This window comes from Silene latifolia, chromosome 6 (assembly GCF_048544455.1).
Source record: "Silene latifolia isolate original U9 population chromosome 6, ASM4854445v1, whole genome shotgun sequence".
Classification (NCBI taxonomy): Eukaryota; Viridiplantae; Streptophyta; class Magnoliopsida; order Caryophyllales; family Caryophyllaceae; genus Silene; species Silene latifolia.
Window position 1 is genome coordinate 139,547,656 of NC_133531.1, and position 12,860 is coordinate 139,560,515.

Genomic DNA, 12,860 nt, shown 5'->3' on the forward strand with positions numbered 1-12,860 from the left:
TTCACACACATTGCATGATCAATATGTTTAATTAAGTGCATGTTTACTTGCATTTCGACATATTGTGGCTGGGAGAACCTTGAGTTACTCCCCACTGACTGTGGCGTTCATGTTTACATGAATGACAGGTTGTGAAGATGCTTACGTGGGGGAAGACGTGTGGGCTAGCGAGAACTAAACCCTTGGACCTTAGTTGCTAGTTTAGAAACCCTTCTTTTCTTTATTCGTGGGATATCTTTTCCCCGCTTTCTAGACTTGGGTTGTAATAACCTATTTTGGTCTATTTTAGCATTTGTTTCATTTAGTTTTTGGCACCCGCGTATTAATCCTTAACTTATAACAAAAAGTTTTTAAAAATCTCACAATTTCCGCTTTAATTTATTAGTTATATTTTCCGTTTTATCGCGGGGTGTCACAGTTGGTATCAGAGCCTATGTTGCTCCCGACGCACACACGTGTACCCCAAATTTAAACTTAAATTTGACCTCGAATAATGAATGAGAGATGGGTAGACTTAAGGACCTAAGGTGGTAGTCTGTAGTGTGTTTGCTCTTTATTAGGTTCTAACATGTTTGTTGATTGTCATCTAATAATTGTTGTGCCCTTGGATCAATGACCATGAGCTTTCCCGTGTTGCGATCAAGACTTGGTGCCTAGAGTCGAAAATTGAAGATTTGTTCAACCTTGAAGAATGCTTATACTTCCTCGAGATGTGTCTCATTCTTTGTGTACCTTGCCTTATTCTTTATCTCTTGGTGCTTATTCTTCTTCTAAACTATCTTTTCTCTTTCCTTGAAAGTTACTCTTGTACGCTTCTAACTTGTCCTTTGTTCCTTACTTATCCTCCCTTAACGCCTTTTGATAGTACTCTTTCTTTTGAGAAATGTTTACCTTGGTTGGAAAGTTTGACTTTTGTGGAGTTTGTTTGTGGTTGACCCTTAAACCTGGTTTTGAGAGGATTTGATGTTGGAAAGACTTAGGTAGTGTGATGAGACATACTCGATGGTTCATATACCTAGATCCTTGATAAAGTGAGTATATTTGATTGGTGGATGAAACTGAATAGTGGATTTAAGGATGTAGGATTCACTAAGTAAGTCGAGTTTGTGATTGACTTTTGTAGTTACTTTGGATATGAGGGTTTAATGTATATGTCACCATGTGATAAATGCTAATTGCGGGATTGTAAGTTAGTCCAAGTGTGTGATCTTGATTACTATTTGAGGTACGTTATGAGAGTGAGACTAAACTACATTGTTGGAAAGTCCTAGCGCTTGTTTTAGCAACTAGAAAGGATAATGGTATGGTTGACACTAGTTGGATATGAGTATAGCTTTGTTGGGAACTTTGACTTGAATCTTGTGGAAGTTGTTTGTGGATATTTGAGGATTTAGAGTGATGAGATTACACTTATAGTGGAGTACTTTGTCTTGAGGGAATAGATTAGGATGAAGTAACGTAAGCGTTTTGAGGAAATCCTTGGGATGTTTTGGTCATAAGTTTTGTTGTTGGGAAGTTTTCGGAACCGTTTAGGCTGATGTTGTTATTTGGGATTCGAGTACTTGGCGTTTCCTTCTTGTCTAAACCCCTTCTTCCTTGACCATAAGCGTTACCGTTCATACCTCTCTTCCTCGCTTCATCTTGCTCCTCCTTTAATTTTGATGTTGGTAACCTATAAAACCCTATCTTTTACATCCTTGTAAATGTAACTACAATTCTTACTCTATGAAATTCATCGTAGCTCTTTGATTAGTTAAGTTTGAGTCCTTTTAGCATACTTGTATCTATGATATCTAAGTTACTTTTCTTTTGTTCAATTTCTAAACTTTCAAGCTACCAGTTTCGATTCGTTGTTAAAAGTTTATGTTACTTTTGAAAAACCTTACCTATTTTAATGATTTGAAAATGAAAATTTGATTTAATTCCATATTTGTTGCTTGAGTATGGACTTATTTATCAGAATTTTAATTGCTAAACCCGATATTTCTTTAAGTTTTAGCCGATTCCTGTTAACTTTGATCTATTTACGATTTCTTTGTTAAAGTTTAATATTACCTTTCAGAAATCTGACTCCCTTTTGGGTTTAAAAGTGAAACCTTTATTTCTATTTGGACTTTTGCAAAAGAAATTTGAGTAGATTATCTTTTTCTTTTGATTTAAACGTTGATCGGATGTTAGAACTCGTTATTGAAGACGTTTGATAACCTGTTCTACGCTTGTCGGCGAATGATTTTTGTTTTGAATCTGTCTTTGACTTGGAAAGTTAGCGTTCTTGTGTGCACGACAAGAGCAATTTCGTTCCATGAATGAAACTTACACTTTTGGAAACTCTCCGTTAATGTTTTTGAAAGTGTTTTGATTTTGATTTATACAAATGATTTGCCTTTCGACTTGGTTCTGTCGGAAAATTTTTGTCGAAACTTTTGAAAGAATTTTATTTCTTACGATGAGTAACATTTTAAATGTTTTGGTTACCGATTCCAAATTCCAGTTTTTTTTTTTTATATAACCTTTCATTTCTACTTTCAAGTTTCGAGGACGAAACTTTTTAAAAGATGGGGTGATTGTAACACCCGCAAATTTCCCATTTTGACATTTAAAATTTATTAAACCATTTGAATTACTTTATTAAATATTTTTGAATTATTCAATTTAATTAATTTTATGTCAAACACGATTTTTATAAAAGTAATATATAAAAGCTCATTTATATAAAAATACGTATCATTAAATTATATTTTTGAGGCATAATTTATATAATAATATTTGTATACGTATTTTTGGTCGGATAATAATAGTGACAGCAATAATAATAATCTTCGTCTTAATTTCCGTCTAACATTAGACTGTCACATTTCATTTTGTGCCTACCTTAATCCGGACCAACCAAAAACCAACAACACATTCACCTACCTACACTCTACCTTTAAATATATTTATATATTATTATTATTATTATTATTATTATTATTATTATTATTATTATTATTATTATTATTATTATTATTATTATTATTATTATTATTATTATTATTATTATTATTATTATTATTATTATTATTATTATTATTATTATTATTATATATTATTGTTAGTAGATATTTGGTGGATGTTGTTGTCTTTACCCGAAAGTCCCCAACCCCACACCCTGCTTCTTCTTTTCGCCTACTTCTTCTTTATTTCATAACAAGCAGCAACCTCAAAGAATAGAAGAACACCATACTCAAACCCATTTCCGTCAACTTAAAATCCGAATCTCTCCTCCGTTTCTCAACCAAACCCCATGATTTTTATACCATTAGCTTCCCCTCCTCATTCTCCTTCTTTCTATGTAAAAAAGAGCCAAACTTTCGTCTGTTTCATTTCGTCCGTCTTTCAAGGGATGCGGTTTTTGAGCATTTCTGTGCCATTTTTGGGTTTGAGATCATCCTAGGGCGATTCCTTGGACTTTAAGAGATCAAAAACAGGTAACGGTGATAGGTTACTCGACAAATGTCGAAATCTCTTGTTTTATGTCGTTTTGTATGCTAAGCTCGTATGTTTAAACTTCAGTTACGGTAAAGTCTCATGCTTTTCGAGGTTTAGCTTCTTTTGTCTGAAAATGGCGTCTTAGCCGGGTAATAGTTCAACTCATTTGTATTATGTCTGTCGTCTTAAAACAACTCGTCTTTGGGACTGCTTTAGACGTGAAAAAATAGAGGGACTGGGTGACTGTTTGAACTGGAATTTTGGCGGGGTGTGAATAGTGGTTGCGGGTGGTATGTTATGGTCTGGGTTGAGTCCATTGTAATGGTTTTAGCTGCGTATTTCTGTCTCAAATGGCGGGTTAGACGGCGGGTTTTCCTGTATTTTCGAGCACTGTTAGAACGGGTATGGTGAGGTGATTCATGTTTAGTCGTGCTTATTCTCGTTTCAACTTTGTTTTAATCCCGTCTTATGGTCTACCTATACTGTGGTTTGGGCAAGTGTCAGCTGCGGATGGTTGGACCTGTTTCATAGGTGTTGGGCTCGGTGGTGGACTGGTCGTGGACTGGTGGTTTGTGGGGGTGGTCACGGGTCAGGGGATTTAGCTACACCCTTTAGTTCCCTCCTCCCTTTTGTGTATGTTTAGTGTGTTTTGGTTGTTGGGCCTGCACACATATCTTGGGTCAATTGGGCCACAATTATATTATGGGAACTTTTGGGTGCCAACTTTGCTTCGTTTGAATAATTAAATAACCGTCTCGTATTTCATATAACGTAAATCATTAATATTGCTCCTTCACATATTCTTTTGTTGGATCCCTTATAATTCAATTATGGGCTTGCTATGTTCTATTTGTTGGGTTTAATATGCCTTGTATGATGGACTAATTTATTGGGCTTCTTATAGGTTATTTGTCGGACCCATAAACGAGTCACTTGATTTGGTCACATTCTATAACGTAAATTATTCATTATCGCTTATTATATTTTATTTAACCGGCATGTTAAATTATAAAATGGAATATTCATTAATATAATACGAGTATGAGATATTTATTATAAGTACTTGTAAGAGTCACATTCTTGATAATGCCTTGTATTGTTCTGTTGTGAGAGTCTTGGTCCTATCGGATACTAGGGGTGAGCTATAAGCCCTATAGTTGCGATATGATCGTCGGGATTGATGTTCCCATCCGTACTCATGGTGAGATGCAAGCTATGAGTATGAATGTGACATTAAAGATCCCGTGTCATATGATGTTTGCATGATCATTCTTACTCTTATTGTGACTCAAGTGTGACGTTTACATTGTGTGACGACTTGACTTTCCTTTTTACCCCTTTCGGACCTTTGGTTACGAGTGTGTGCCATGTTTCCGGATTGGGTTATCTTTCCTCTTTCGGACCTTTGGTTACGAGTGTGTGCCATGTTTCCGGATTAGGATATCCTTCCGCCTTTCTTCGGACCTTTGGTTACGAGTGTGTGCCATGTTTCCGATTAGAGGTTACTCGACCTTTGGTTACGAGTGTGTGCCATGTTTCGAGTCTTGGATACGATTGGTATATCGTATGTTGAATCGGGTGACGTCCATCCCAAGAGTCTGGATCCAGGTTTAGACTAGGACCGTATTATGATCGTCGTCCTACCAGGAGGTTGGAGTCTAGGATGTAGTCTTGTGTGTGGTATCTCGGACATGCTTTAAAGGTAGCCTTTGAGTCGGATACTCCGTCTACACTTTGTGTCGGTCTTACACTTGTTGAGTCGGTCAATATGAGTTGGTTGACTTGGTTGCTCCATGCCCTTGATTGCATATTTATTCTAATATCTCATGCCTATTTCATTAAGAAAGTATTATGCCTATCTCATCATGATTATCAATTGTATCCCTTGTTCTTTATTGTTCACACACATTGCATGATCAATATGTTTAATTAAGTGCATGTTTACTTGCATTTCGACATATTGTGACTGGGAGAACCTTGAGTTACTCCCCACTGACTGTGGCGTTCATGTTTACATGAATGACAGGTTGTGAAGATGCTTACGTGGGGGAAGACGTGTGGGCTAGCGAGAACTAAACCCTTGGACCTTAGTTGCTAGTTTAGAAACCCTTCTTTTCTTTATTCGTGGGATATCTTTTCCCCGCTTTCTAGACTTGGGTTGTAATAACCTATTTTGGTCTATTTTAGCATTTGTTTCATTTAGTTTTTGGCACCCGCGTATTAATCCTTAACTTATAACAAAAAGTTTTTAAAAATCTCACAATTTCCGCTTTAATTTATTAGTTATATTTTCCGCTTTATCGCGGGGTGTCACACATATAGAAACATATCTTCTGAATAAATATGGATCTTTTAGAGCTCAACATGTTACTGATCGATAAATTTATTTTGATTCACAAGGTAATTGCTGGATAACTTAAAACTAACTTACTGAAAATCAAATCATTGTACTTGAATCAACTTTGACTCTACCGCCATTGTTGTGGTTTGAATATAACACGGGGGATCATGTGTAATCACGACAGAACACGATCACGCCAAGTATCAAAACAGCTGAGGGTTTCCTTGTCTCTTTCAATATAATCCCTGCTGATCAAATCTTCATTCTCTTCTTTATTGCCTTGAAGTTGATCAGGCTGCCAATGACAAACAAAGAGAGTATTATTGCGATGTTACCAAAACAAGAAAAAAACCTATGTTAACTAAGGTGCTTCCAAGTTCTAACACCATCAAAGATCATTATTATATCAGGTGTAACTCCAAAAGTATCAAACTCATCACTTATACCCTTTGGATCAACTCTCAGGTCCTCATTTTGTGACGAACTGCAACAACCACATTACAATCAATAATAAACTCTTTACATACCACATTACAGAAAAATAAGAGATAAATTCCTACAATAATCTCTATATCCAGGGCAATAATCACCTAGAGAGCGGGGCAGAACTCGAAACCATCATTATCAAATAGCCATCAACAGCGCCTAAAGAACTAAGCTTCTCATGATTCCTCATCTCCTTCCAATTATACAACAATTGTTGCTGCTACCTGTAAAGAGCGGAAGAAATAAAACAACATTATTGCACTACTACAAATCCAGGCAACCACAACGCCCGTTTAACAACGCTTATTCATGAAAATCACAATAGACGTTGTAGAATGTAGGCGCGAATTTTACTAAAACTAATTACAACGGGTATGGTTATAAAAACCGTTGTTATTAGTTTTAACAACGGGTAACACATTCATAACCGTTGTTAATAATATGGCGCAAAAATGACGCAGACTTAGTGAAAAGTAATCACAACGGTTGCTTTTGGAACCCGTTGTTAAAACTTATTTGACAACGGTTGTTCTTTAATAACCGTTGTTAATACCTTCCATACTATAAACCACACAAACACAAGTCTCCTACAGCCACAAAACACAAACCTTAATACACAAACCCAGCAGACAAACACAAACACAAACACAAAACACACTTTATCATCGTCTCTTTCTCTCTTTCTCATCGTCTCTTTATCTTCTCGCCGTCACTGTTGATTTCATCGTCTCTTACGTTCGGTAATTATCAGGTAAATCTCGCCGTTATTATTTTCTTTTTCTAATTATTTCATTTGCATGTATGTGTTTTTATCGACCATTATGTTATTTCTTTAAGTATATATTGTTCGCATAATAAAGAAGAAGCAAGATGAAGAAGCAAGATGAAGAAGCAAGATAAACATAATTAATATATATATAATATATTTATAAATACATAAATTAAAAAAAAAAAATTACATTAATAAAAATGCAATTCTTATATTTTCATAGAGGATCTTATTCTCCTCTATCATATCCGTCCTCTCCTCCTTGGCTATTTGGAGGTTCCGTTCAGCATCTGCTATATCGTCATATAGCCGCAATCGCTCTTTGCTCCGTCAAGCCATCTTCTTTGGCGTCCTTCAGTACGGATCGAGCATCCGCAAGATAGCTCCTGAAACTTTCCTCAATATGGAGCAACCGGCGGATGAAACTGTTGTTGTTCTCGATCATAGTACGAGTCTTAAGGATGATATCATTCATTTTGTTAGAGTTTGTAGTTTGTTTTGAAAGATTAAGTAGGGTTAATTTATTTGGAGTTTATTTGTTTTAGCAGTTAGGGTTTGGAGGATGTTTATATTGAGATAATTGAAATGTTAGTTGAGATAATGCAATGTATATATACTTAGCAATGTGTGGGTTGAGTTGTTTTTTAATTAATATATATGTTAGGAAGTTGTGCCATAATCATCATCATTTCTCTCAATAATGCTGCTTCAAATCTTATTACTAACCATTCTCATTCCATATTGTCCGTTTTCATATATATGCACAGTAATGCCAGTAATAATGCATGCATCGGAATTATAACGGGCCGTAATTATGCATGCATCTAGTAATATTTAATTTAATTTTTTTTATTGTTTAAGAACAAACAACAACGGTTATTTATTAAAAAACCGTTGTCTTTAGTTATAACAACGGTTTTGTATATTACAACCGTTGTTATAACTTTCCCTCCAAAATTGAGTCACACTTTCCACAACGGGTTTTTATACGTAAAACCGTTGTTAATAGTTTTAACAACGGGTTCCTTAAGAAAACCAACCGTTGTTAAAACCTTTTACAACGACCGCTTTAACAACGTCCGCTTTTTTATATAACAACGGTTTTTAACCGTTGTTATAGCCTGTATCTGTAGTAGTGTTGGTTTAATTTGATATAAGCAGTGCGCTCTCAAACTCAGCTAGCATTACACACTTGTCTGGCCACGACCCAAATTCCACTCGAAAAAACCCGACCTGAAACCTGAATTGACCCATTATGAAGACTACCTATCCTGTAATTTGTTGCACACAGTACTTAAAAAAAATGTATATCAAACAAGAATCATCTACGGATATACCATATATGCGAATGTAATCCGAACAAAACCAAACACAAACTATCTCATTCCCTCTCCCACTCCCACTCTCTCCCTCACCTTAACCTCCCCTCCTCTCAATCTCAACAAAAAGAACCAGAATAAGTCTCCCTCCCTCTATCCTTCCCCTATCTCTTTGAAAGTCTCACTTAGCAAAACCAAGTAGAACCTATCTGTCCTTCCCTCACTCTCCCCTTTCCTTTGTGATTCTATGACATGGATGAAGATAGCCCTATATAAAAAAGAATCCTCGAGTAAGATGAAAACTCAAAACATCAAAGTATTAATACGACGTGGTGCAGTAGCGATACCAACTTCACCCAAATTTAAAACACAAACACCACAACAGTTCTACAACCTTCAAACAGATGCAATTGGCAAGTGATAGAATACATTTAACCCACCAAATATGGAACATGACACAATCGATAGCCAAATTGAACGCTAGTGACAGCCAATAGTTTGTACACTCAAACAACAACTTACTACTGTAAACATACTGCCAAAAAAAGGAGATTTCCTCTACTTTTGGACACTTGAGAAAAGTGTGACTCAGATTCATAGCTGTACAAACACAACCAAAACGTACAAACAATGAAAATCACGACAAATAATGGAAAACCAAAGAAAAGGTGAGACCTTGATTCAAGAGACGGCTGCATATGGGAAGAAGTTGCAGAAACAGCCCCAATTTCTGATGTTCAGCTAACAACTCCGTCAAGTACTAACTGTCATCAACACATACACAAAAAAAACATACACCCATGTAAGTCCATATTTTATCATCATTATACTCAACATTACTTAGTGCCTCGAGGTCTCCCATAAATCATGTGCTAAATTGTCGGGTGTACACAGCCTTACACTACCGTTATCAACTGAGACAAGTGGTCTATAATGAGTCATTTTCCTTTATCGCAATAGTAATACTACACTAACAACATTACCCAACAATTAGAATAAAAAATGACAACATCTAAACGGGCAAATAGTTTAGGCACCTCGTCCACTATGCGGTCAATTAAGCGTTCCTATTCGTCTTGGCCAGACACGGCACACCTAAGATATCCCCTTAAATAGTGAATGTATGAAGATAAACTCAAACTACCGAGATGACTTACCAAAATCCACGATCATTAGACATTGCCAGGATAGCGCCAAAAGTTGAATCTTGCGCCACTTCCTCCATATTTATGAGAGTCGGAACGCGACCTGAAATTACAAAGATTTATTCAATGTATATTTATACAAGATTAAAAGAGGAAGTCTAGTTCTATCGTTTACATCTAATGTCAGACGATCATCAGATATATCAAATCCCAAATCAGCAGAGTGGGTATAAAAAAATATTGAATGCTCGATAACAGATCAGTGCAAATCGTCTCCACAAACAAACTAATGTCTTTCCTAACTTGAAAACCAATAAAACCAGAGGGATTATAAAAACTGACCACAAAGACAACCCAAAAAATATCCGCTTACCATAATCATCCTCTTCGTTGACGATGCCCATCAAACAAGACAAATAAAACCAAAAGATCAAACAACAGACCCATAAATCACACTTTCGATTGGATTGACATCTTTCTTTGACGGAGGGGAGAAGTTGAGAAGGCAGAAGTGAGACGGCGAGAAAAAGGAGCATGAAACAGAAAAAGGTGGAAGTGAGATGGAGATGAAAATGAATGGAGGAAAATGATCAGACTCGCTGTAAGAAGATGTGGGTAAGAATAAAAGAGGAATGGAGGGCATGGATTGCATTAGGGGAGAATTAACGGTTGAGATGGGAGGAAGAGGAGCTGCATTGTTCATTAGGAGTTGAACTGTTCATTAGTGAACAGTAACATGTGGGATAGACATTTAGTATAAGGTGAAAGATACTTAGCACCAAAAATTAGGAATATCGTATGTTTTTTATAAGTGATCTATCATGCACACACCGGACTATTATATACATGAATCATGATGCCTGATAAGCTAGATATATAGCATATAGGACGAAACTCCAACTATGAAAAATCGATAGTAAGGAAAAATTAGGATGATATTTAAACAAAGAGATCTAATTAGAAATTAGATAGTTAGATTAACAAGTACAATGGCAACATTAATAAAGAACAAAAACAAATAATTAGCGTGGGTGTTTATTTACAAATGCAATATTCCCAATAAATAAATTACGTGGGTGTATATACAAATGCAATATTGCCAATAAATACGGTATATGGTGTTTGTGTTCTTATTTAGATGTTGTATGTCTTAGTATCTTATTTATTCCACATTGAAAAATAATATAGGTGTGGTGAATATACTAAGTACTCAGTATAAATAGCAGAATTGTCCCGCATCATAAAATTACCATAAGGTAAGATGATCCTATGATTATAAATAAGAGACATTCTTGAAACTTAGGTATCAATTCAAAATCTTTTGAGAGTCTCAAGTATTGTCTTAAAGAACTCTTATAATAAGAGTTTGTATTAACGGCACACCTCAGTTACAATAAAACTAACATACAAAAATTAATTACGTAAATATTTATAAATGCGATTACATATTAGTGATATTATAATATTTTTTCTTCAGGATAATCGATAGTATAATAACTTTATTAAACAAAATAACAATTTAAAATAAAATGGTGCTACCTAAATTGGTTATTAATCTATCATAGATAATTAGAATCTTTACAGTAAAATAGAAAATAGAAAATTTATAAATTATAATAAAATCAGGTGTTATATAAAAAAATAACATACGAAATCGTAATTTTAACCGTTAATCAAAATCGCACCCGGAAAAAAAACGCGTTACATTTATTTATACATTTTATTGCTACCTCCATTTCATATTAAAAGTCGTGTTAAGAAAATAAAATAAAAATATGTAATTTAAACAGTTAGATTGGTGAAAATACTTATTTTATATTTTCATAGATCAATAATTGCATATACCTGATAAGACTAACATTTTTTTTAATTTATGTGCAACATCCTAAAACGATTAATAAAATGAGACGGAGAGATATAAATTTAATTTAATTTTTTCTATAAAACGATAAATAGTTATAAGCTCAAACAAATTATGCTTTTGAATTTGGTGGTTTTACATAAAAGAATTGCTTGGTTATCAATTTAACCAAAAAGTATAATGCAAAACATTTCGAAAGTTAAATATTATGTTTCGTAACGAAAAATGCTTTCATTTGAGTATAAATTTTGTATTATTTACTATTTCCTCTATTCCAATGAATTGTTTACATTCATTTTTTGCACAAATACTAAGAAAGTGGGGTATCTCTACTTTTCATATGTTTATTTACACAACTACTCTAATGTAAGCCCCTCAAATTTTGGCACTCACCCACCAAAAGATATAAAGTAGACAAGGGTATGTGAGTCATTTAATTGAATAAAAATATCCATATATATAAAAACGTAGACAATCAAGCAGAACAGACTAAGATAGAAAATGTAAACAATTCAATGGTATGAAGAATGTATTATTATTTACTCATATTTTAATAATTAAAAAAGATGGTGTACTTCTTAATATGTTATTTGTCCCACATTGAAAAATTATGTAGGTGTGGTAAATATATTATGTATAAATAGTATAATTGTCCCACATCGGAAGATTACCATTAAGTGGGTGATCCGATGATCAAGATAAAATCTTTTGAGCCTCTTAGGCATTGTTTTATAGAGTTCACAAGAGTTTGTATTAATAAAAATTATTTTAGGAAAGTATTCTAAATAATTTTTTTGATATAAAAAATATAGTGGATAATCTTTTAATTATTATTATTACTATAATATAATAAATATTTCCTATATTATATTCAAGTGCTATTTGTAATTTTATATAAGAACTTTTACATTTCATTTGACAAATATTTTAATCATATCTAAACAAATTATTAGCCATATGATGTAACATTAAACCCTTATAACTTTTTTTAAAATATAATTATAACTAAGTTAATTAACCCGTTGCAACGCACGGGCTATCAAACTATATTTGTAATATAAATAACTTGAAATGAAACTTGGAATATAACTTGAATGGAAATTGTATTGAAATGTTTATAACATAAAGTAAATCTAAACTAAGCTAAGCTAATAACTAAACTAATCTAACTACTAAACTTAGAGAGAATTATGAGAAATTGTGTATGTGAATGGTGTGTAAAGGTGTGTAATTAGCACCCCTTATATAGGAAATAAGAGAGAAAAAATTGTAGAGGAATCCAAAATGGCATCCTAAGCACACTCTTAATTTTCTCTTCAATTCTTGGTTTAATGCTCAAGGAATCATAAGTAAAGCCTTAATACTCCTTTAATCACCCGGTTGAATGCAATGTTTGACATCTTAGAAAGGATCTCTATGTGACTTTAGCATCCTAGGCATTTGTTGACTTGTGAATTATGGGCTTGACTTT

The 12,860-nt window shown here is 34.1% G+C and overlaps 2 protein-coding genes across 3 annotated transcripts in view; one reads left to right on the forward strand and one right to left on the reverse strand.

The window, feature by feature from the left end:
* LOC141587410 (uncharacterized) overlaps positions 1-10,262 on the reverse strand; it is a 66,534-nt gene extending 56,272 nt beyond the window's left edge. The window contains exons 1-6 of one of the 2 annotated variants that reach the window (XM_074408896.1): positions 9,902-10,262; positions 9,541-9,631; positions 9,059-9,147; positions 6,400-6,519; positions 6,194-6,293; positions 5,900-6,104 (exon numbers count right to left, since the gene is read on the reverse strand). In XM_074408896.1, the coding sequence (XP_074264997.1) occupies positions 5,985-6,104; positions 6,194-6,293; positions 6,400-6,485 (306 nt within the window). In that variant the 5' untranslated portion in view covers positions 6,486-6,519; positions 9,059-9,147; positions 9,541-9,631; positions 9,902-10,262 and the 3' untranslated portion in view covers positions 5,900-5,984. The remainder of the gene's footprint in view (positions 1-5,899; positions 6,105-6,193; positions 6,294-6,399; positions 6,520-9,058; positions 9,148-9,540; positions 9,632-9,901) is intronic. The other variant, XM_074408895.1, reaches the window with a different exon arrangement.
* Positions 1-12,860, forward strand: part of LOC141588812 (uncharacterized) — a 111,079-nt gene that overhangs the window by 12,086 nt on the left and 86,133 nt on the right. The window lies entirely within an intron of this gene.